Genomic DNA, 26,322 nt, shown 5'->3' with positions numbered 1-26,322 from the left:
AGAAATCACATGTCCTGGCGCCAAGTTATGCGGCTTTATCAGGGAAAACCAAAGGCGCAAGTTTCTTATCCAGGCAGGACTCCCCAATATCTCAAGGTAAATGTTGCATGGCGATGGCTTGCAGTTTTGCTCAAGATACGGGTCTGTCTCGTATCTCTTTAAATGTCTCATGTAATCTTTTTGAGAAATTCGAGGTTCAGTTTACAACATGAGCAAACATCTGTCTGACAGAGAGCTGGTGACGTCAGACAGCCTCAGACTGAGTGCTAACGCTGGAACAGTGGGCGCACACATACACAGGCACAGTCACGTCTTAACATACGCGCGGGCACGTCATCATAGACGCTGGAATCACAGCCTTCGCTTTCTATAGTAGTGGTGCTCCAAGCGAATAAAATAGGCTACAAGCAAGGACGGACACCTATCAGAAGCGTGAGCAGCGGTTTGTGGCACAGCTCTGTCGCGGGCAACTGATCGCTTTAATAAATCATGCTGTATTGACTGAAGAGAGGCTAGTACAATCAATGGCTTGGCTTTGAAATCGTTCACAATTTATTGGAAAGGAGTGTGTGAGACGGGGGAGAGGGAGCGCGCGAGAGAGGAGAAAGAGAGGTGGAAATAAAGATTATTTCAACGATGGAACTTACAATGGAAAACATTGGAAATCTGCACGGCGTATCTCACTCTCATCAAACGGGAGACTTAATGAACTCTCCGCACCACGCACGGCAGTCCTTGGCGTCGCATCGGAACTTGGTGTCACACGGACGTTCAGCCATGGTGTCCAGTATGGCCTCAATATTAGATGGATCTGGGGAGTATCGCACAGACCATGCATTGTCCGGTCCCTTGCACCCCGCAATGACCATGTCCTGCGACTCCGGGATGACCATGAGTAGCACTTACACTACGCTGACGCCGCTGCAGCACCTGCCCCCCATATCCACCGTCTCGGATAAATTTCACCACCATCCCCACCCGCACGCCCACCACCACCCGGCGCACCAGCGACTCGCCGCCGGCAACGTCAGTGGCAGCTTCACCCTGATGCGGGACGACAGGAGCCTTGCCTCGATGGGCAATCTCTATGGCCACTACCCTAAAGACATGTCCGGCATGTGCCAGTCGCTGTCCCCTCTTTCCAACGGCCTCGGGCCTTTGCACAACTCTCAGCAGACTCTTTGCGCTTATGGTCCTGGCGCCCACCTCTCCAACGACAAAATGCTCTCGTCCGGAGGCTTCGAGTCTCACGCAGCGATGCTGTCCCGGAGCGAGGACCACCTTAGCCGGGGATTGGGGGGGCACGGGGCCGGGATCATGTCATCACTGAACGTTATGCCCCATCATAGCCATCCGCACTCTCAGGCTAACGGGTCCATGCTCTCTGATCGGGAGAGGCAGACGGCGGGGGGCGGGCAGGGAGGTGGTTCGGGGCAGGTGGAAGAAATAAACACCAAGGAGGTGGCACAGCGAATAACAGCGGAGCTCAAGCGCTACAGCATTCCCCAGGCCATCTTCGCACAGCGGATCTTGTGTCGGTCCCAGGGAACCCTGTCTGACCTGCTGAGGAACCCTAAACCCTGGACTAAACTCAAGTCTGGCCGGGAAACCTTCCGGAGGATGTGGAAGTGGCTGCAGGAACCCGAGTTCCAGAGAATGTCGGCGCTCAGACTAGCAGGTGAGTGAGGAGAAATGTGGTTAATGTGAAGGGATCAATTAGAAGTCAATGTGGCGAGACTATCAATTGCTACTCAAACAGATTATGACTTTAACAAGTTAGTGTGGATTCTTGGAGGAGTTAACGATGGTTGTTAAATAGCCATGTTGAATTGGTTGTTAGAAAAGATAAGTAAATCCAGATTGGATTGACTGCTTCATGCTCAGATAATAAAGTAGAAAGAGTAAACAAGCTAGACTGTGATGTGGTAGTCTACTCTGCTGGTGATATCCTAATTAGGTGTTAAACCTGAAAAAGATAAATCAACTTGTTTCAAGTTTTTGAATAGTCATGCGCTAATTAGCTGGCAACGTTAAAGTAGGCCTATAGTTGTAATCAATTTTACGCACGGGCGTAATGGGGACCACACACACACACACACACACACACACACACACACACACACACACACACACACACACACACACACACACACACACACACACACACACACACACACACACACACACACACACACAAACTCACGAGGTGTTTCGACCACAGACAGAATGAAATCAAACAGGGAATGGCTTGAATCAAATTGATTGTGCATCTCTGTAACTGTATCATTTGGACCATAATAACGATAATAAAATGGTGCGATTATTGACAGAAAGACTGTAGTGTTGTAGTATTGATGACCCTTTGTCAAGTTTCACATATTCACTCTTCTTCTGGTGTGGAGTCGTTCCACAAGCCTCGCGCTAATTATATGTATGTGTTCAAATGGACCTGGAATTCTCGTGGGCCTTCCCTTCCCCTGTCGACTCCGGGAGGCGTACACAAGGCGCGTCTGAGGTGTGCCGAGCAGCGGAGCAGGGAGACAGGGGAGCGTGACCTCCCGCGAATCGATACTTCGAGTCCCGGCGTCCCTTTTTAAAGTAGCCACTAATAAATGATCCATTTGAATCTGAAAGACAGCTCAAGAAACAGATGCCTCTGTCTATGATTTTCTTTTTACATTCTGCTTCGGCTATACTTTATTTCTCTATACTAGAATTGCATAGACCTTTGTAGATTCAATTAGCCCTATTTCACCTCCACTCCGTTCTTATTTTACTTCTATTTACACATAATTACACTAGTTCACCATGAACTCGCTATTCGACCTGTACATTCTAAAGTCATACAGGTCGAATAGCGAGTTCATGGTGAACTAGTGTAATTATGTGTAAATAGAAGTAAAATAAGAACGGAGTGTAGGTGAAATAGGGCTAATTGAATCTACAAAGGTCTATGCAATCCTAGTATATAGAACTACAAATGATTAAGGCCTACACTAGCCTGCTTAAGGATGGCAAGGCAAAAAAGCATAAGGAAATTAATTTAATAACAATTAAACCACAAAATAATCATACTTCATTTTGGAAATTCAACAGACATACCATTTAACTGTCACATATTGCTAATCACTCAACTTCGAGACAGATATTTTTGAGAGGGGATGTTCATATAAATAATTTGAAATAGGCCTGCGATTGAACTTGTCTATTTATCCATTACTTTTATATTTCACTTTGAATTCAAAAGTTGCAACAATTTATTCATATTTATTTATTCGTTCATTGGATAATTTATCCACACACTTTGCCAGTGAGAGATAACAGTTTGAACAGTTTGAAACATTGTCCAGTATTGTACTCCAAGCCTTTACCGTGAAAACTGGGAATAGTGTTATTTTACAAGCTATAAAGCTTAGGAGCTAATTAAAGAGGGTTAATTAAGGGTGGAAAGCTATAGAATCAGAAGAGCTGGAAGTGAGCGCAACTTTGATGCTTCTGCAAAGCACTCCGTTAGGACATGCGTGCGCTTCAAAACGTCAATCAGTACTTCTGTGTGTCGTATTTCAGTGGACAGTTCAATTAAGCAGATATAGTGGCATATTTTAGTTCTAGTCAATGCCCTATTGAAAAGCACTTCATGGAATATAAATGGTTACTTTGCACATTTAGCGGCGTTTTGGTATATAAAGATTTAAACACTCCACAATTGTCTCTTTAAGTGCCATTGCTAAACCTAATTAAACCTAATTGGGCAGTGGGGGTTTTATATAGTCGCAACCTGGTCTCAGAGCATTTCGTTTTATTTTGTACATAAATCCGAGACACTCCATTTACTATGATTTGTTACATGGTTACATAAGGAAGATGTTTACCTAAGGCAAAAACAAAGTAGGGTGATTGGTCTGGTGAACGGGTAGGCTCATAAGCAAACTTCTAGCAACTCATAGGTTGCAAGTCTGGATCTTATTACAGACAACTTAGGCTAATTAGCCACTTTTCAACTACTTACTACGTTTTAGCTACTTTTGCAACTACTTAGCATGTTAGCTAACCCTTCCCCTAACCCTAACCTTAACCCTTTTAGCTAACCCTTCCCCTAACCCTAACGTTAACTCTTTAACTTAACTCCTAAACTTAAACCTAACCTTATCCCTAACCCCTAGTCTAGCTAACAGTAGGTAGCGAGCTAATGTTAGCCACCTAGCTAGAATTCGTAACATATCATATGTTTAGAAAATTCATACATTTTTCAAATTCTTAACATATTGCAGGTTTTACAAATTCGTAACATATAACACGTTTAGCAAATTCGTAACATATAATATGAATTGTAATTTGTAACATATCATACTAAAAGGTTGATGGACATCCACAAACTAATACATACCATGCAAAACGTAACATATCATTCTAAATGGAGTGTTTCGGATTTACGCACAGAATAATACGAAATGCTCTGAGACATGGTTGACTGTGAACTGCACGCACTACACTAGAACTATGGCACAGAACTTTCCATACTTGTGTTTCTGCATGCATAGGGTGTATATGTGCAGCATGCATGTCCGTTCGTATGCATTATTTTTAGAATTGATTCACCTATGCTCCATTTGTTCCCCCATGGGTATTTGCCTGAACGCATTAAGGTTGACTTCGGATATTTGACGATGATATAGGCTACATAGACATTCTTCATACTTCAATAGGCTATTTTAATCGGTATAGTGCAAGTATCATACATTATTAACAAGTATCAATCATTATAGTAGATATATTATCGTAATTGCTATGGTTATTGTTATTATGGTCATAATTATGGCTATGATTATTTAATAGCTGCACTCTTTGAGAGCGAACGCTGTTCCAGGAGGGTGTCACCTGGCATTGACGTGCTGTCTGTTGTCCTATGAGCTACCTTGTTCTGTTGTCAGTTGCTCTATAGCAAGATGGAGTTGGGCAAAATGACAAATGACTGTGGTATGGAAATGGTGGGTGCTACATTTTACTTATTGCATTTAAATTCACAATTATACACTGTGCGCATGCGGAGTGGGAGTTGGTGGTTGTGATTCTAAAAGGGATGCTGGCGATAGGCCTACTCGGTCGGCCACATCAATCAATACATTCAAATTACTATTCCAAATTCATCACAGTCACACAAATCAATGCCGTTGCCTTGCTTAGCTAATGTGAAAACGCCAGTGGCTGCACACTCACATGACAATCCTCCCCATAAAATTAAAAATACGATGTAGTCAATTGAGGGGGGGGTTCTGTCATGACAAAGATAGGCTGCGTGCCCTTTAAGCGCATACCCAAAAACGCATGGTTCATAATTGGAATGATGTGTAGTATTGTCCGCGTGAGGAGGGCAAGGTGAATCCCAGAGAAGATACAAACCTGGTACGGCCTACAATTTAGGCCAACTAGTGCCTTTTAGGACAAATCATTATCTCCAAACAAGCTCACAACCTGCAGCTGTTCGAATGTTGAAGCCAATTAAACAAGGAAGCGCACATATACATATATACATATGTAGCTATAGAGTAGACAACACCTTTGATTGTGTTGAAAAAGACACGGCAAAGTGAGGACTGAGATGCATAGATTGCATAAACGATGAAAACAATTCGTCTTTGCAGCTGTGTTGAATTCCACACTCCATCTCAATGTATTTGGTCGGGTCAATAAAGCAGTGATCGATAAGGATAGCCAGTGCATCTATCAATTATTCCGCCTCAGCACTCTCTCCCATTGGACTCTCCCAGAGCGTTGGGGGATGGCTGGGAGATTTAGGCAGGAGCTGGGAAAGGGGATGAGAGACTGGGAAAAGCCCCCATTGCATACATTTTTCTTTCTCTCTGTTCTAATCATGTTACATGTAGACTGGATGGAAATCTTGCCCTCAAAACGCCATTTGGGGGTTGGGTTACATAATCAGCTTGGATCTGTGTAAACATGTATCCACCAACGCATTGTTCCAGAATCACTCGGGAGCCATGAGGAAGACAACAGAGAGACAACCAAAATGATACGATCCTGCCAAACCTCCCATGTGGAAAGTATGACGCAATGAAATATTGCGCAAGAGAATCAATCTCATTTATCCAAACATATAAAGCGGGGATATCAACATTTTATCGTTTGTAAAATGTCGATTTTGAGGATGAGTTTATGCTCTGTTCTGGTAATAGGCTATTCAATGAAAATACACGCACATCATGGATAGGGAGAGAATAGCTCGATAACAAACTTCATCACAGACTAGGCCGAGTCTACATGCCAATCACATCATTGGCGGTCAACCTGTCTGCTGCCCCCATACTATTACTATGGAGCAAGATTTTGGGGGGATTGCTAGGATATTCGTGATAAACTAATATAAGTGAAAGGAGTCTTTTATTAATCTATCATCCAACAGTTTATATGCACAAGTAAGCCACATGTATGCAGCCTCCATATTCCCGACGTAACGCTGCCTGTCTGGGACATAATCCAAATGTCATCACTGTACCTAAGCAACGACCAACCCAGCCTGCTCCACACAGCACTAGCATTTCTATCCACCTCCAAGTGCAGGCTACATAAATGTTTACCCCCACCTAACAAAACCATTTTCAATTGGGATCACCGCTGTCTTTGGTGCGGAAATCTTTATATGAATGGCGCTGTTCGCCTGTGTTTGAGGCCATGTATTATGGCTTTAATAAGGGGCTGTACAACATGGTTGAGGTAGGCTATGGAGGTAGGCTAGTGTGCCAGATGAGTCAAATTAAATAAATAATATATATATATATATATATTGTTCATAGGCTAGCCTGCGTCTAGCATAAATCCTTTACCCAACACCAGTCAACACGTGATCAATAATATTACACAATTTCCCAATCAGATCCGTCTCACCATCTTGTTGTAGGCTCTGTTAAGACACAAAGTCCAAAGAATAAGGTCCATATTCAATCAAATCCGGAAAACGCTTTCCCGGGATATTCGCCTCCAAAATACACATTTTCATATGGTGCACAACAAAACTAAAGATTTCAACAAAAGAGACTGAGCATAAAATTAATCAAAAGCTGTAGAGCCAGAATGTTGTTAATAATCTTCCCAGGAAATCCGGTTCCTCTTTTTGATTGCATAGAACCTTTAGAAGTGATTGATTTAGGATAATCGAAAACAGGCTTTTTCATAAAGAGACGTGTTGATGCAGGCCTGCGAAATGATCGATGCGGACTTTAATAATTGATAAGCATGGGGAAGACAACGGGAGAAAATCATGCAGCTGCGGTTTCACAGACGCTCTTCGTTAAGCACAGCAATGTGTGTTGTAAATACTGGGATTCACACACGCGCGCTCGCGTACACACCACACACAGTGAAATGCTGTGGCTGTTGTGGACAATGGCCAGTACGCAGCCATTTTCCCCCGTACAATAATGAAAAGCTATATTCACATTCTTCAAATCCATTCCAAATGTTTGTCAAGGCAGCCAGATGACGAATAATGATTTGTTCGGTGTTTTTCTGCCTTCGAGGACGTGAATTGAGCACTCACATACATCTCCCAATTTTTACAGTGTAGCGTGCCTGCATGTGCGTATGTGATCAGGATATAGAGTGCGCCATACATTGTTAAGTCCGATCTGATTCTGTATCGATTTCCATTCCAGGGTCTCTCCTTTCCATCGCTGGAGCTGTGACATGCAGGCATACTCCCCCTTCCCCCTCCTCTCCTGTGCAATGCCATTTCCCCCATTAACAGCTCACCCTTCATAACATACGACGGAATGAATAATAAACGATTGCTTTCATTGGCACGATGCAGCTACAGCATATGCTGTAAAAACTGGTATTCCACTAATCATAGGCTATGTTATGTTGACATTTCTCTAAAATTGCGAAGCAGTTAACCTATCCTGTAGATAAGGGAATAGCCTAAAATTACATTAGCCTAATTTCGTCCCGTCAACACAGTATAACCAATAGGCCTATGGCCAGACAGACCTACGGTGAAAATGACAACGTCTCCATTAGGTAAAGGGATCAATAACAGAAGACTGTTCCGTCACTTACACAAGCCAATGTGGGCAGTCGCTCCACTCACACTGTACAGTAGTAGCCTTTAGTATAACCTCAGAACTTCACTGTGTCTCTTTTCCATATTTTCATCACATATGCACACAAAAGAGAGATAATACACACGGGGGCATTGTAATTATAAATGCAGCACATAGTTCCAACCCGTTTGCATCAATAGGCTTACAGTCTAGAATACCGTCTATTCTATTTTAGATGATCAATTCCTCCGCTTTTCTGTCGCCCACTCTCCAAACCGGATCAATAGGAGAGAATGACCTTTAAATCAAATTGCTAGGAGAATGAACTGTGCGCATGAGGTTAGCGTCAAAGGGTTAAATGGCATTGCGTCACTGATTTCAAATATCAAACAGTAAAGGAAGCCATTTTCTGAAGCCATCCTATAGGATCATTGTTGTAAAATCACAGCAACATTTCCCTGCCAGATAAGATAATAATTATTTTGTTTACATTATATGTATTATTAGACACATGAAATGCAAAATCAATGTCAATAAGCCTAAGCTTATATTGTCATATTTGGCACCGTAAAAACGAAGGCATCTTGTATTGGGTCGATTTCCATAAATATTTTGGTGGCGGGGAATCAGAGTATATGAGACCACATTATCCCTAGCCAACCTATAAGCGTTACTTGGTTGTTTGAAGCCTAACTGCCCCCTCCCCTCCACCTCCACACACACACACACACACACACACACACACACACACACACACACACGCACGCACGCACGCACGCACGCACGCACGCACGCACGCACGCACGCACACACACACACACACACACACACACACACACACACACACACACACACACACACACACACACACACACACACACACACACACACACACACATATCATCATCAAGCCTTGGTTATTTGAATCAGCTGTGTAGTGCTAGGGCAAAAACTACAAACAAAACACTAGGACCGAGTTCGGGAAACCCTGCAATACAGCACTTCCCGTGCGCCCTGCGTAAACGGTTGTAAATCTCTGAGCAGTGGTGTTTGTAATGCCGACTGTCTCTCCGGTTAGAAGTGGCCGCTTATCTGACGTCCCGACAGGTCATCGCTTATTCAGTGTCCGATAACGGCTTGTTTAATGCCCGATCTAAGGCGAATACTGCAACGTTCGAAGAACAAAGTACACATTGTCCACCCTATTCTTAAAGAGAGAAAAGGCACACATCCCCATTTAGGCCTTGAACGAATAGGCTAAAAGTAGCATTAGCCAATAGTCAACTAATTACCTGGCAGTGATAATTGAATGGTAACTTGCAATGACAACAGCCTCATCCATAGGCCTATAAGGACTATAGGACTATAAGTCTAAACACATTCTAAGGCAGTAAAACACGTTTTTTAAACTGTGATTAAAAATGACTTCAGAAACGGGTCTCATTATAGGCCAATAATAACATAAAACGTGTTCGTGCACCTCGTGCCAACAATCTCCTGCATGCCGCATTGGCTTCATAGATTATTGTCAAAAGAGGATCATGGTTTTTAAAGGTGACATCAAATAGATAAATAAGTAGTCGAGGGCCTTAAAGTTTGGCCACAAATTTCACATGTTGCATGTTGATTATTTGCACACAATAACACACCGTTTGCCTACATTTTACAGTGGTAATAGTTCCAAAAATAGGATTGGAGACTATCTCGGATTTTGCCACTCTTTATTTCACACCAGCTAAATATTTTCCAATACTGAAACGTTCATTTAACTCAGAGTTGAATAGAAGACAAGTAATTCCGAAGAGCATCCCAGCCTGACTCTTACATTGAAAACTGAAAAACTTACAATCATTTGTAATGAAAAAAATATTTGACATGACAGAAATATTATTGAATAGACAGTTAATCCTACCCTGAGAGCCGAGCCTGCATGCGCTCAAATACACCACATGCAACCTGGGTCGATCACACAGTAAAACCGCAGTCATACACACGACACACCCCACGCCGTACCCACAGATGCAACCCGAAACTCCAGTTGGGCAAACACACACAAATCAACAAAGAAACAAAACGACCGTGAAATCAATTAATTAATTAATTAATCAATGTTATATTACATGCTATTTAAACACACGGAGTGGTTTCTAACATAAGAATTTTAATTTAAGTTTGAATATCTATTCAGCCAAGGCATTCAGCCAGGCCATCATTTTTCGGCCTATGTTTAAAGAACTAAGGCCCATTCTCAGACGGCATCTTTAGACCCCCTTTATCCACTATTGGCTAAAGATTAAACATGCTGTAGCTTGAAGAAGATATACCAATACATCATTACATCACATATTCATATCACATTTAATGATTCAATATCAAAATCAACACATTTAATCTTTGTGTGTGTTTTGTGTGTGTGTGTGTGTGTGCGTGTGTGTGTGTGTGTGTGTGTGTGTGTTTGTGTGAGACAATTGCATTAACCCAACACGCACCCAAATATACTATGACAAACTTCAAGCCCAACCCTTTTTACATGCTGCACTTTTGTTCGATAAAACTAGTTATTTATTTGATTAAATATTGGATTCATTTAATTTCCTCTGACTTGGTTATTACATTTATTATTATTATTATTATTATTATTATTATTATTATTATATTTATTATTTAATTATACTATGATTATGGTTTTATTTCCTAATATTTAGCCATATTTTCAGACATTTGAGCTGCCTCGTTGATTGAATAACATTTTTTCTACAAGTACTCATCTGCACTTTCTTTTCAGCTGACAACGGCAGAATTACATTCATCAAGATCGACCTTTGAGACGATTTGCAGGCTGCTTTACTGATAACATTTTTGGGCCGTCCCATAAATCACCAAAAAGAAGAAAAACACAAAATGTGTGACGAAAAGTTTTCAAACTTAAGGATTGACTTGGTAAATAGAGTCAGGACTAGAGGCCATATGTTTTATGGTGCCAGAGAGCAAATTAACCCGTTCTGAACATACCAAGAACAGTAGGCTATGCTTAAAGAAACAAACATCACAGTTGCGCTATGCGTTTTAACAGGAGCCCCTCACAATGTTGACAATAGCCTTCTGTCTGCACAGTGATATTGCTGGCCACAAAGGTCACTCAAAAAAGATATTCACGAATCTGTGATCTGTTGTGGCCAGTCATCCATACTGCCAATTAAATTACTCAGCCTTTTTTTATTTGTCTTTACATTTGACCTTTGATGTAGGCGAATTCTTAATTTCATTTCAAAAGGTAATACAACAATCCTCAATAAAGGCTCTGGTACAGGGTATTGCAGTTTTTCATTGTAGACCAATATCGTTTGATGATGCTAAACTTGTTGCTGTAAAACAACTTAATTATCAATAGAATAGACTTTATGCAAAACATTGGCAGAAATACGATCACACAAAAAAAAGACTGCCTACCTTCACAATATCAACATAATATGTCTGCAATTAAATCATGGAGGCCGATGACGTTATGCTTTAATTATCTCTATTTCAGGTAACTAAAAGTAACAGCCCATAATAACGATTTAAAATGAGTCAGTCGTAGCTGATGATGGTGTGCATCTTGTATGTCCACCTCAGACATTGACCCAATGACTTGTTAGAAGGCAGCTATTAATAGTAAGTAATTATGAATAAGAGTCCATGGTTGACATAGTGACTGTTTCTCGCCTGCAGTAGCCCGGCCTCAGCGGGAGAGAGTCGCACCGCACCCAATTTCAGATCAGCCCCATTCAAGCCATCGATCCCAGGCAGAACGGTTGGCTGCACGGTGCGGTTAGTTATCGATTCCCCCACCATACCCCCCTCCCCCTCACTTCAAATCCGATAGAGCACACACCTCTAGCCAGGCTGCAGAGGCAGTTTTCACACGCTCACATATTTATTTAAATACCATTTTGAATCTGGAAGTATGCGTGGGCAGGCTTTTACCGAAATTGGGGATTAGTAACTCAAGTATAATAATTCAATGAGACACAATTAAGCAAATGTGTATTATGATCAGGCCATATATTAAATACATTCACAATTGATTTACCACGTATCCCATGGACCTATTGTTATCAAACGATGTATTTACTGATGATGTGGTGGGCCTACATTCAACAAATGCGTCCAACTGAGAGATACACCTGTTGTTATTGTGGGTTTGCTCTCACAGGCACCGCAGACCTCTTGATGTAAAAAAGATGATAGTTATTATTATGTAAATTATAGATCAAGTCAATCTCAGCGAAGTTAGTCAATGTTAACGTTACCCCATTCTTACAAACATGTTGCACTGGACCTGTAGTGCTGTTTTACATTAACTTCACAGACCAAAATTATCTGTCGGTTATTGCCTTTCTTAATCAGGGAAACACCAAAATGACAGAGTACATTATATAAAGTAGCGAGGTGTTACTAAATTATAAATATGTTTAATCATAAAACAAAAGTTGAATTTATATCACTAATCTTTAGATGGGCACTCCTAAATTTCCTCAGCAGCCTGACTGTTTACTTAGCAATGCCACCATATTTCATTGTGCAACTTTCACTGACATTTGTTGCCAATTAAGTATGATATGCCATGTCAATACATTTAAGCATGAGGTCTACAACATTTTCCAAGTCACGCATTTTGTCACATTTGACTTCAGTTAAACATTACTTGTAAGTATACATTCATGTTTCCATCGATCATCTGAGCACTTGAGCACTGTTTCTAAAGGCATGTAGCAGCTGTCAGCTCACACAATGAGCTGACTGTATAGTCATTATGGTATTATTTTGATATTATATCATATCAGATTCTCGACCTACATAGGTAAATACAGGGTATTTATCTAAAGGTGATTAAGGAGGTACTCGCTTCACTTTTATTAAAGAACAAACATCTAATGACAACATTTGCTTGGTGAATTTTGCACACAGAGAAATATCTTTGATGATCTCAGATATAATGGAAGCATAATGACTGGTAAAATATAAAGTATCTCTTCAAAAAATAACAAAAAAGCGTAAGTCAAATGAAAATGTAGGCTTCCAGTGAATTTATTCTGAACTGCAGTTCGAACCATTCTTCTTCCTAGCAAGAGATTTGAGCAGGTTGACTTTCAAAGTGGTCCTGAGTGAGTGTTATTGAAGCTGTGGGGGAATGCCTTGCAGCAGAGCAGTGTGCAAGGTAAACAAACTAATTGTATCAAGTTATCAGTATATTAGCACCAACTCTGCCTCATTACATTAAGGAGTATTGAGTTGTAAGTTTGCATTGGGAAACCTTGGCACTGCCCTGAGGTCTGAATGTAATAAATACTGTACAAACTAGCGTTTAAAGTGCAGCCCAGTCGATACATAGCCTACCAATATTTGTGCAACACAAGTCAAAACAAAATCCATGGATTTAAAATACTGTACGCCCCATTTTACAGCACGACCCAAGGTCTGGAGAAAAGGTGCATCCGATTCTGTGGCATCTAGAATCCTGCAGGGGGAAATAATTGAGTTTTAGATAACACACTGATACATGCCAACTGGCAGAGCCTATAAGGTAGAGAGAGAAGTGCCTGGGGTTCTTTTCTGTAATGGCAATGGAAGCAGAACTTGAAGTTGACTTTATCGTGTGCATAAACATGTTCAACCGTAACCAATAAAAACAAATATCGGGAGATTCATTAAAACAGTGGTCTATGGCTAGATCAACCAATAGGCTACACTTTAACAGTAAGCCTTTATGAATCTGTGTTTTACATTTAGGAGTGTTGTCATTAAATATGTAGCCATGGCTATTAGACATTAGTAACATTTTGGACGAGCTGATCAAAGACCTATGGGCTATTCATTATGCAGTGTTAATAACCAAAACACATCACAACGTGACGTTCATTACATAGATCCAATATGATTTCAATGTCTAGAGATAAACATATATTTTATTTTGACATAGTAGGCTGTTGTTTTTCTCGAACAAATATAACCGCAGCCAAAAATTCACAAAAGAGTGGCATTTGGATAACCCAGGCAGGAACTGACTGTTGAAGCGAAGTCCTTGGAATAACAGGCTTGGTAGGCTAGTCTCCTTTATGAGTGAAATTAACTGGTGCTAACGGTTTATGAGGACCATTGCTCCCACAAAATTTGATAAAAAATAAAACCTACAGCTGACCAATTCGAGAAGCATCTCTCGAAACTCATGAATCTTTTTCCTTCCCATTCTCCCTCCGAGGCATAATTAATTGGACGAACTGAATTTCACACACGAATTACTCACGAATCTATCGACCGATATTGAACGCCCAGGGCCTTTCTCGTAACCTTTTTTGGTGCGTTGCAATGCTACGAATATTAACGACCAGAGAAAGAGAAAAGTTATAAAATAACTTAAAACTTTATATTGACTCCCGTTTTAGATTTAGGTTCAATACAAATGTGTTGAAGTCATGATCTGCCGGTGCATTGTGAGATTGTTTTGAGTGACCATGACAAAATCCAACAGCCATTGGACTAAATTATGGTAAACCCTACACCGACCCAAATGTATTGATTGGTAATGATGATGATTAATTGAGTAGGGTATAGTCTGTAATGTTTGTAAATTAGTTGCTTATATAACACAACGTCCCCCTAACCTTATACACATGGCAAACCGTAGGCTATAATATCCAATGCAATTCTCAGGTTTGTGACTGAAAGATATTGAATATGAATAAATCATGTCTATCAATTTATAAGGCTTCCATTGATGCCACAGTTTGAAGTAGCGAACGGTATAAGAAATGCCATGGTGTGGGGTTGTAGTCTGGGCAGAGTAGGCCATCGTGAAAGCAGGAAATAAAAGCCTAATAAATGTGTATTTTCAGTCCAATATGGGTTGTGTTTCGTGCATGAGTTTATGTGAGTTTATGTCAGTCTCTGTGCTCTGTGTCTTCTGTAGCTCTAAAAGCTGCAATGATCGATTTTCTTCTTTTCTACAGCGTGATTCAGTAATCAGGGCCCCCTTCCTCACCGATCGATCACTATTGATTTGCCTACTAAATCCAGCGCCTGTAGCAAGACAGCCCAGTATGGCGCCCCGTACGGCCAGGGCACAGCGCGAGTGACACCTACTGACTAAGAGACGATAAAACAACAGGGTCAAAAGTCTCCCACAGAGCTCTGTGAACAACTCAAACATAATGGGATGAAGGGGATGGATGGAGAGAGGAATACGAATGGATAGCTGTGTTAATAATCATACAATACACACATAACTAGGATATTGCATCTGTCATCATTTGTTGCCCAAGAAAACTACAACGATGATATATCCACTCTAGACCATATGAAACTATCATCATCATCACCACCAGTCTGTCTATAGAGCAGACACAGTGTATAGTGTATGATTGTGCTTAGGAGAGGTCTGGAGTAGTCTTGATGTGAAATACAAATATGATAGTTGTGCTCATGTGGAGGTTAGGCCACTGTAGTAAACAGATTTGACTGCAATGGTTGATCAATGGGCTCTGTTCCACTGTAATTAGACACACAGCACCACAGCTTGGCTCCAGCAATTTCAACACACACACACACACACACACACACACACACACACACACACACACACACACACACACACACACACACACACACACACACACACACACACACACACACACACACACACACACACACACACACACATACACACACACACACACACACACAGACATACAGACACCAGAGAGAGTGTGAAAGAATGAAGGAATAAAGTAAGATTGGAGTGAAAAAAGAGAGGCGACAACAGGGGACAAAACTGACTATATCTAAACCTGTCTCCTCATGTTTTCACTGTTCATATTACCTTTATACACAGTTAATACTAGTTTCAGTACATATGGTAAGCAGTATATGTTTCTATTTGGTGCTTCTAAGTAATACTTGAGGTTTTCTTTTCAAATTGCTCCCCATAGAAGTCAGTGCACACTCAACACTCCAGTTTGTGTTGGAGGCAGTTATAAATACCATCTCAGAGCTCAATGGATAGGGCTCCAGTGGCTCTGTTTGAAGTAGCAGACTGCAGACCTGCTGGAGGGGATTCTGACCTCAGTCCCTGTAGAGAACCCCCCAATTCCTACAGCAATGTGGGTCAATATCTCCCTCTCCACCACTCCTTTTCTCTCATACACACATGCACACACACTGATCTCTGTTTCGCTCTCGTCTCTCTCTCTCTCTCTCTCTCTCTCTCTCTCTCTCTCACACGCACGCACGCGTACGTTCACACACACACACACGCACGCACGCGTACGCTCACACACAAACGCTTACTATTGTGCAAGAGTCACTCAGTCTCCCATTGCGACCCAAACTGCATTAATATTGAATCTAACAGCAGTGTCTCCACCAGGCAGCCAGAGCAGCTCACCGCAGGCTAGCTCCGTCTGCACTCTGCAGGATGGAAGGAATATTCCCACCGGGCACAAGGGATGGATTAGCTTTAAATCAAGTTTAATACATGGCAATATACGCAAGCTCAATATAGTTTGCTGCTGTATAAACCAGTTTTTACATCTTTAAGTACTGGCTAATGACTCATTTCCTACATCTTCCCTTAATTCTCCCTCTGCATTTCTCACCTTTTTACTATCACTGAAGTACTCATAATCATATAGTATTGCAGTACTATAACTGTAACATTGCATTTATGCTATGTTGTTCTCTCCCCCTTTGTCTCCCCAAACCCACCCATATCACCCCTCACAGCCTGCAAGCGCAAGGAGCAGGAGCATCACAAAGACCGCAACATGGTGCCCAAAAAGCAGCGGCTGGTCTTCACGGACCTGCAGCGCCGCACACTCATCGCCATCTTCAAGGAGAACAAGCGCCCGTCCAAGGAGATGCAGATCACCATCTCCCAGCAGCTGGGCCTGGAGCTCAACACTGTCAGCAACTTCTTCATGAATGCCCGGCGCCGCTGCGTGGACCGCTGGCACGACGAGCACAGCACCAGCCCCGGCCAGCCGGGCACCTCGGCCACCACTTTCTCCAAGGCCTGAGACGCCCGGGGGGAGCCACGGGGTGGCATTGGGATGGGGAGGTGGTACCTCCTGTATCCCACTTTGTTCCCAATAACCATGTTGATGCCTCCTCATTCGTGCCATGCAACCACATCTTGGTCAGTCGTAACTGTAACCACCACGATCCTGAACATCTCACCACTGGACTGTTATGAAGCAAGTGAAACGCAAAGGTAACATGTAGTCAGGTCCACACAAGGACAATCATTTGTTTTTCGATTGAATCAGCTTTCTGTTGATGGTGTCAGTCCATTTACACTACAGACACAATGATATGTTGCTTTGTTTAAACAATCTCAAAATCAAGCCTCTACCAGCCTCCCTATCCAGGTAGATGGTACTGAATCCCTCCCAGCACTCCTCTTTGTGTCTGCTTCTCTGAGTCTCTCCTCACATCTCTCATCTCTCCACAAAGCAAAAAGTACAGAAAAACGGCAATAAACATGACAGCACACAGCCCTGTGATCCTACCCAGTTCTGTGCACAAGGCCATCCTGGAAAAAACAACACAACCCCGTTGAAAAAACAAAAGCTCAACCTCTCATTTCCTCTCCTCCCTCTATCCACTCCTTCTTCGCCAAAGGTATTCCCTGATGGCCAGCCATTTCAGCGAGCCACTCGAATCATACTCTGGCAAACTAATGAATCGAAAAATGAATCGATGCAGACAGGGAGAGGGAACGGGGCTTTGACCCTTCTTGAAGGTGAAACAGAAGACGCTTGGCAATAAAGATACTCAGATCTGCCCGGCTGCCTAGGTCTATATTGTTGCACAGATGTTGGAGGCCTGCAGGGAGACTTTCGTGGCTTGGGAGAAGCAGAAGTGTCTGTCGGGGAGGTGAGGGAGCGATACGCCTGGACATGCTCTTTGTTCAGGAGGGAGCTGCTTTTCACTGATCAATACAGAAACCAAGCGACAACACGGCCAGGCAGGCGACAAGCGAACAGCATTATAGCTGCTGTATAGAATGTAAGAAGAGCACATGGAACCCAGTGGAGGTGGCGACACAATGGCCTAACAGCTGCCCAGTCTGCTCTGCACATAAGGTGCACTAGTGCCCCCTGCTGGTTATAAGAGTAAGCTGCAGCCAGCAGTCCTCTAGGAAAGGCCTTACGTGTGTTCCAGGGCTGGGTAGAGAGAGGCCATGGCACATGTTCAGGCCCTCACAGATCTCTGAGGGCAGATCAATAGTGAGCCATTATCCTATTGTTGTTCCTCATCCAACGAGGACTGGTGAAGTAGGAGGAGGGGGATGGTTCAAGAAGCGCCCACTACCCTGGAAAATAGAAGTCAGGTTTTTAGCAAACACTCCAAATACGTTACCTTTGATGATACTCACCAAGCAAATAGATGGCCTTGTGTCACAACCCATACGCTAGGGTATTGATAGATACACACAGAAACACATACAGCGGATATAGAGATATGTCTCAGTTTCATTTAGTGGACAGAGGGGTAATGATGGATCCAGAAACATTTGAGGTGCTACAGAGATTTAGTTTCACATCATCATTTATGCAAAAATGGTGAGGAGGTTTCCTGTTTTGAAACATCTCAAATTACACACAGTTTAGATGCATTATCCGTCTGTTACCAAAAATAATGATCAGCAGATTTGGAAAAGAGATAATTTCCCTCTGGATATTCCCACACAATGGTTATTATCTGTGGCTAGCCATCACACACTACAGTCACAAATGCTACAAGAACTAGTGCCAATGCTAACTGCCTTAATGATAATCAGAGAATATGGTACTGCATTCACACACAGCTATAGTGTACCCTACTTATAATGATGGGCAGTACGTACCATAGCAACCAACAATCAACTTTTAAGTGAATTAGAATCTACTTTTTTAGAAAACGAAAGTTAACTAGATTTTAAGGCATACAATACCAAACCTCAAAACCACAAAGATACCACAATATGTGTAACAAAGACAAATCCACCAACACATACTGGACACATTTTTGAAACAGAGGAAAATCTCTCTCTCTCTTTCATTCTATCTTTGGTTCTCTACCCCCTCTTACCCATACCCCTCTTCCCTCTCTTTCTCTCTTTCTCTCTTTCCCTCTCTTTCTCTCTTTCACTCTATAATATTGATGCGGGTAATTAGTACCATAGACACAAAGTTTCTCTTTCTTGTTACTTCTGTGCTCTGTCGTGCATAAGTAAGGCACCTTGTTGATACATCAAAAAAAGACAAATGAAAGGACTTTTTGAAAGAAAAAAAAGAGGGATGTGTGGACCTAGACCAATGAAGGACATCGGGTTTTTTTGCATTATATGTGAATATTGACAAGGAGGAGACATTTCCCAAGACAAGGAGAAAGCAGGGAGATGGACGGTGTATTCTTCATGCCGTTACATGTCAGGGCTGCGGTCTGTACTTCAGCACCTTGTTAATCTGAGCCCCAAAAACGGGCTGTGAAAAGGGGACACAACATGACCTCCACATGTCCTTGCTGATTATATGTGTGTATGGGGAGGGAGGGATGCAGGTTAAAGGGGAGTTAGAACATGACCTCCACATGTCCTTGCTGATTATATGTGTGTATGGGGAGGGAGGGATGCAGGTTAAAGGGGAGTTAGAACATGGATGTTATCTGTGGGGTCTTAAAATGCAACTGTAGCATTTCCAACAATGTAGTTAGATTAACTGTGCAGAATAGATAAGACACTTTGATAGTTTGATAGAACGGCTCTAAACTCGCTTTGCTATAAGCAGTGAGTTTAAAGTCTCGAACGATGAGAAAAATTGATTTGTGGTACACAGTTCAGCAAGGGCAGAATTCAGCTCTATGTACGTGGCTGAATAAATGACCTTTGTTTGTAGTGAGAACCAATGTGGCTACCTCACTAAGCTGAGTGGTTTGAGAAACCGCCACGAATACCAAAGATTACTCCAGCCTGCCAGTCCCATGCTACCCGGGGGACACACACCAAAAAGAGCCCCCCTCTACCCTAACGTTGTTACAGACAGACACACTGACACACAAATAGACACCCTGACACACTCCACACACATACCGTAAATGTACAGTGCAGTCAGGCTGCATTGTACCACAAAGGAGGAGGTGGCTACCATGCAGATAGAGTTGAGTGCCTTTTTTCTTCAACCACAGGTGGGACTGCTCTGGACACACACACACACACACACACGCACACACACACACACACACACACACACACACACACACACACACACACACACACACACACACACACACACACACACACACACACACACACACACACACACACACACACAATTTGTTATTAAATGGACAGAAAGGGGCATAGAGTGGGGGCTGTGTCAGCATCCTCTTTCATATTGACTTTCCATCTTGATACACTAGAATAAAAGCACTTTATCATGTAGAAAGTCTAGAAAACATTTTCTAGACACTATTTAAATCAGACAAAAATATGTTACTTTGAGTTCCGTAAATCACTTTGTTACTGCATAGTAGTTGCTGTCGAAGGGGCTCAGAGGGTGCCCTTGTTTTCTTAACCTGGTGTTCTTCTGTTCTCCATCCCTTCACTCCTCCCAACAGAGATATTTTTATGTAACAGAGAGGGAGGAGGTAAAGGGCTTGGCAGAAGTCAACAGTGGCCAGGATGTAGTTGTAATATCTTACCACTGTATATCATTCTCCCTCCACACTTGGTGCAAGCACTAATGCTGCGCGGGGCACCTGAACAGTCATTGACAATTATAGACAGACACAACTTCTCTCTCCCTCCACCTCCACCCTGTCTACTCTACTCACACATCAACCTCTCCCCCTGGCCAGAGCTAAGACTTGGTAGGCATCTGTTGACAATTAATTCTGAAATACCTCAAACCTTTCAAGTTTATGTAATTAACTGAAAATAATCATCCTAATGATAAAAATGACTATGATTCTATGATACTATGATTCTATGATTCTATGATTCTATGATAGTTAGTTTTGGAACTTGTGACTTGAAGCTTTATACTGTTAAATGTTTTTATTTGTTTGCTTATTTTTCTTTTACGTTTCCTGTTTGTTTTGCTGCGGCATGCACTTAATGTTTTCATAAAGTAAAGACATTGTGAATGTTTCTGTGGAAAAAGAGGAAGAGACAGGAGAGAATGCTAGAAGAGGAAGGGAAGAGAGAGAGAGGGCTACAAGAGCTACTTAACACATAGATAGATATTTAGCTCAGCTATTTGAGGAGTGTATTTTTAAAGACAAAAAAAATGTAGCGGATTTGGATCGAATAAAAAAAGAAGCATCATTTGAATATCAAACTTTAGGAAGATGTTTTTTTACTCATCCCAAGCTTTCTTCTGCCATTTTGTTCTCTTTTCTCCAAAACAATTTCACAGTTACTTTTGAAGTGTGTTCAAGTGCTCCTGATGTTATTAATATATTGAAAACAGCACCTCCTATTGAAAGGGAGGTGCAACATTTTTTTCTGCATGGATATTGTATAACTGTATAGAAACCTACAGGAATGACCTGTGATTTTGTGCGAGAGGAGGAAAGAAAGACTGGGGTGGATGGAGGGGGGTATTTAGCAAAAGGGCGGGCTGGGGTCGGGATTTGGCATTTGTTTTTAGAAATGTTTGTCACTGTTGGATTCTCTGGTTGTGTGCATGTGTTGTTGCAACCCTCTACCCTCCTCTTGTTTTTTTATGCATATAAATCCTGACAGTAGGGGGCAGTGTGCTGGGGGAGGTTTCCACCCCTCCTCTCCAATCAATCTCATTCAATCTCATTCCTCAGCCTGGCTACTAACATGGTCCTGTTGGTGGCTGTCCTGCTTTTCCAAGGCCGGGTTGTTTCCTTGGAGTTAATCAGAGGGACTAAGCCACAGGCCTGTATGTACTGTATGCCATCCTTCACTTCAGTCTGTGTGTGTATGTGTGCCTGCACTTGTATTTATCTGAAGAAGTGATCTTTCTTTGGTTTGCAATCTTTGTCAAGCGAAATTCTAACATTTACCAACCAACCAGTACATTGGCAACTGACCCCTCCAACCAGAAATGTTCATCTACTGTCAAACAGCATATGTGCATCATCTTCCTTTGGGATGTAAAGTTGCCAGTCTGCCTGCAGTCAGACCCGGTTAACACCCCAGTCACACTGTGCTCTCCCTCTTCTGGTGCCTGTTAATCAATCAGAACCAAGTGTCTTTGTGATGGTAGAAGACAATCAGTTTCAAAACAAGGAAAAGGTCGAGAGAGGACAGGCCAGCAGGGGGGCTAGGAGGAGAAATCGGGAAAAGAGGCTCTCTGGGTCATTTACGGATGTACTGCGCCGACAGCAAAAATATGCCCATTACCCACTACTACCCACCACCCAACACCATATCATCAATCTCAACACAAACAACACATCATTACAAACAACTCAAACCAAACAGTTATACCTTACCTCGAGACACTCCTACTCTGACACCCCTTGTCTATATTATTAACCCAATGCAAACTACACAACCCACAATGCAATGCTGTGCAATGCAAGACAGCTGTTACTACATTTCCCATCTGACCCCTGTCCAACATGGTCTCCTGCTGATCTAATGTTGATGAAACCAGCCATGAGAGATATGAGGCTCTGGCTGGTGGCTTTTGCACAGAAAACTATGCAAACACCTGACCCCCCCAATCTTAATCATTGCTGCTGGGTCAGAGTGTACAAACTTCTATCCCCCACCTACCCTTTCCATTTCATGACATCTGCCCCCTTCCCGGTTTGGGTTTAGCAGCTTCAGTCACTTAGGGTACTGTAGAGAGGGCCTGGAGAAGAGAGGCACTGCAGCACTGACTCTCTAGTGGGAACCAGACTGTGCTTTTACAGCTTTTAGAAAGACCCCAAACGTCATTGACATAAAATGGAGTCCATGCCCAAGTGGGTAGACTAAATCAATTTGCTACATGGTTCAATGTGTTACAATGTTGTACTGTATAGTCTCTGTTCAGGGGCAAGGAAGGCCCCAATCAATCAATGCAGAGACATCCATATGGAAGGAACACTCTATAAAGGCAAGGGCGACTTACAGTACACATACTCATACACACACACAAACTCACTCACCTGTATGGAATTACAAACGAGTCTGCCCTTTGAGAGCATTTGCTAAAAACCAAAGATGAATTCAGAGGTATGACAATCTGACAACTGAACCGAGACAATGCCTAGCTCTCAAAGCTGCTCTAGTTTCCTGTGAGTGATTCCAACACTGGCCATGTAAACATGCCTCCCTTGCTGTTAGAACACACACACACACACACACACACACACACACACACACACACACACACACACACACACACACACACACACACACACACACACACACACACACACACACACACACACACACACACACACACACACACACACACGCACAGACTTGTGTGTCCTGCAGGATGTTGAAGGCCCAACACACTGAGAGCCTCTTGTCCCTCCTCCTACTGCAGAAGCAGGAGAGCCTGTGGATAACTTTTTATTTAGCTTTGGTGGATACTTTCGAGAAGGAAAATAAATCGGAGTAATAACCGTTACAGAAAACAAGAACTTAAAAAGGATAATATGGGTAAATTGCGTGTTTTGAAACAAATTAACAAATAAAACAATTGTAAAACATCTGTGCTGTCTCAGTTTGGTTTGTTTTTTCTCTTGAAATGAGGTGATGTTCTATGGGCAAATACACAAATGTATACCCCAAAACATGGGGCACACACATCCTACAGTATGTTGCAAATCCAAACAATCTTCTCTCAATTACTATGCATCCCAAGGTGTATTGAATTGATCTAATTTAACAATGTAGGTGACTGCTGAAATAAAAATATGATTTTTAAACCAATAAGGTGTCAAATATAATTTATTTAGAAAAAAATGCATACAAAAGAGAAAAGAAAAGCACACAAATGTAGGATTTCAATTTGAGACAGTTTGCTACAGCAGGAAAATAATCCTGCAACAACAGGAAATGTGAATTATTATGTGGATTATATAATTAATTGACATTTTTGTAGGAGTTGATACATATTTCGAAAGGTAAATTACAAACGTCAGAAACCTTTTTAAACCTCAAATACACTACAAGTTATGCATTTTCAGCATTACAGGAAATGCACTACTGTGTATATACAAAGTATGTGCATATCCCTTCAAATTAGTGGATTCAGCTATTTCAGCCACACCCATTGCTGACAGATGTATAAAATCGAGAACACAGCCATGTAAGCACCATAGACAGACATTGGCAGTAGAATGGCTTTACAGAAGAGTTCAGTGACTTTCAACGTGGCACCGACATAGGATGCCACCTTTCCAACAAGTCAGTTTGTCAAGTTTCTGCCCTGATAGAGTTGCCCTGGTCAACTATAAGTGCTGTTATTGTGAAGTGGAAACGTCTAGGAGCAACAACGTCTCAGTCACAAAGTGATAGGTCAGACAAGCTCACAGAACGGGACCACCGAGTGCTGAAGCGCCTAGTGTGCAAAAATGCAACATTCACTACCGAATTCCAAACTGCCTCTGGAAGCAATGTCAGCACAAGAACTGTTAGTCGGGAGCTGCACAAAGTGGGTTTCCATGGCCGAGCAGCCGCACACAAGCCTAAGATCACCATGCGCAATGGCAAGCGTCGCTTGGAGTGGTGTAAAGCTCGCCACCATTGGACTCTGGAGCAGTGGAAACACATTTTCTGGTGTGATGAGTCACATGTCACCATCTGGCAGCCCAGAAGTTGAATCAGGGTTTGGCGGATGCCAGGAGAACGCTACTTGCCCAAATGCACAGTGCCAACTGCAAGGTTTGGTGGAGGAGGAATAATGGTCTGGGGCTGTTTTTCATGGTTCGGGCCCCTTAGTTCCAGTAAAGGGAAATCTTAACCCTACAGCATACAATTACATTTTAGAAGATTCTGTCCTTCTGACTTTTTGGCAACAGTTTGGGGAAGGCCCTTTCTTGTTTCAGCATGACAATGCCTCCATCCATGGAGCAAGGTCCAAAAATGGTTTGTCGAGATTGGTGTGGAAGAACTTGACTGGCAATGTTCCAACATCTAATGAAAAGCCATCCCAGAAGAGTGGAAGCTGTGGAACCAAGTGGGGGAACCAACTCTATATTAATGCCCATGATTTTGGAATGAAATGTTCAACAAGCAGGAGTCCACAGATGTTTGGTAATGTAGTGTATCTCCTACAACAGGGTGATCAAATTAAGATCGTACATCTGTATGCCATCCTCACAAACCACTCCCATATCATCCAACCATCATTTGAACAGTTACACCTCAGTCTAGGATTCTGCTGTCCAAGGTGCTGAACTACCAGGGCTAAATCATGGGTTAAACTATGACCCTATAGACAGGCCCTATTTGCAATGTTTTTACTGCTGTAGAAAATATATTATTCTTGTAGTTGTGGAGGGACCTACACACATTATCAATCCCATTTCCATCTATTTGGATGAACCAATTTCAGTAATATTCTTCGGAGCATCATCGCTCTGTGTTTGGCCTGCTTGTGTGACATTTTCACCTAAAGTTCCCCTGCTGTCCACTGGGGGAGCTGTGCTACGGTGACTAGCTCCAGAAGTGATGAGACGGCCAATGCCTCGGCCCTGAGACATGGCGTAGGAGGAGCGGCGGTGGGAGTCTCCTCTCCTGAAGCCAGACTTCTGCAGCTCTACAGGCCTGTGCTTGGTGATGTGAACCTGGTGGAAATCAGAGAACAGGTCAAACATGACTTCTCTCCACTGTGGGTAATGTAACATGGCCATCCCACATGCACGCGCGCGGCAGTCTCACCCTATGTTTGTCTGGGTTAGTGAGGATGATGTTGAGGGTGTGGATGGTAAAGGAGGGTAGGACAGCAGTCCAGGCTGTCAGCAGGGCTGTAAACCACACCACCGGGTTGGGGAAGGCATTCTGAGACACACCTGATCAGACCACAGACAAACACACCCAACCACCTCAATATTACCACACACATAGTCAGTTCAAGACAGTATAAAATATCAATGTTAAGACAGTGTTAGAAGTGAGGTGTGTACCAGGGAAGTAGTAGTCTACTGGGGACTTCTCAAATAGCTTGGGACTGTGAGTGATAGGCGTACACACAAAGAACAGGCCAAAGCTGACACACATCGCAGCCACACTCCACCTCGTCCAGTGTCTGGTCAGGAGAATGATCTG

General features: G+C 42.5%; 2 protein-coding genes across 2 annotated transcripts in view; one reads left to right on the top strand and one right to left on the bottom strand.

The window, feature by feature from the left end:
- The first annotated feature begins 636 nt into the window (after positions 1-636).
- Positions 637-17,110, top strand: LOC135555136 (hepatocyte nuclear factor 6-like). The gene is made up of 2 exons (XM_064987494.1): positions 637-1,678; positions 16,818-17,110. Exons 1-2 carry the CDS (start codon positions 637-639, stop codon positions 17,108-17,110), a joined length of 1,335 nt encoding a protein of 444 aa, XP_064843566.1.
- Positions 17,111-23,982: 6,872 nt separating this feature from the next.
- Positions 23,983-26,322, bottom strand: part of LOC135556521 (phospholipid-transporting ATPase IC-like) — a 33,464-nt gene continuing 31,124 nt past the window's right edge. The window contains exons 20-22 of the mRNA XM_064989799.1: positions 26,181-26,319; positions 25,936-26,066; positions 23,983-25,841 (exon numbers count right to left, since the gene is read on the bottom strand). Coding sequence (XP_064845871.1) covers positions 25,587-25,841; positions 25,936-26,066; positions 26,181-26,319 — 525 coding nt within the window. The 3' untranslated portion in view covers positions 23,983-25,586. The remainder of the gene's footprint in view (positions 25,842-25,935; positions 26,067-26,180; positions 26,320-26,322) is intronic.

The sequence above is a fragment of the Oncorhynchus masou genome, chromosome 15 (assembly GCF_036934945.1).
Source record: "Oncorhynchus masou masou isolate Uvic2021 chromosome 15, UVic_Omas_1.1, whole genome shotgun sequence".
NCBI classification, from domain to species: domain Eukaryota; kingdom Metazoa; phylum Chordata; class Actinopteri; order Salmoniformes; family Salmonidae; genus Oncorhynchus; species Oncorhynchus masou.
This window is presented reverse-complemented; position numbering and strand designations above follow the sequence as displayed.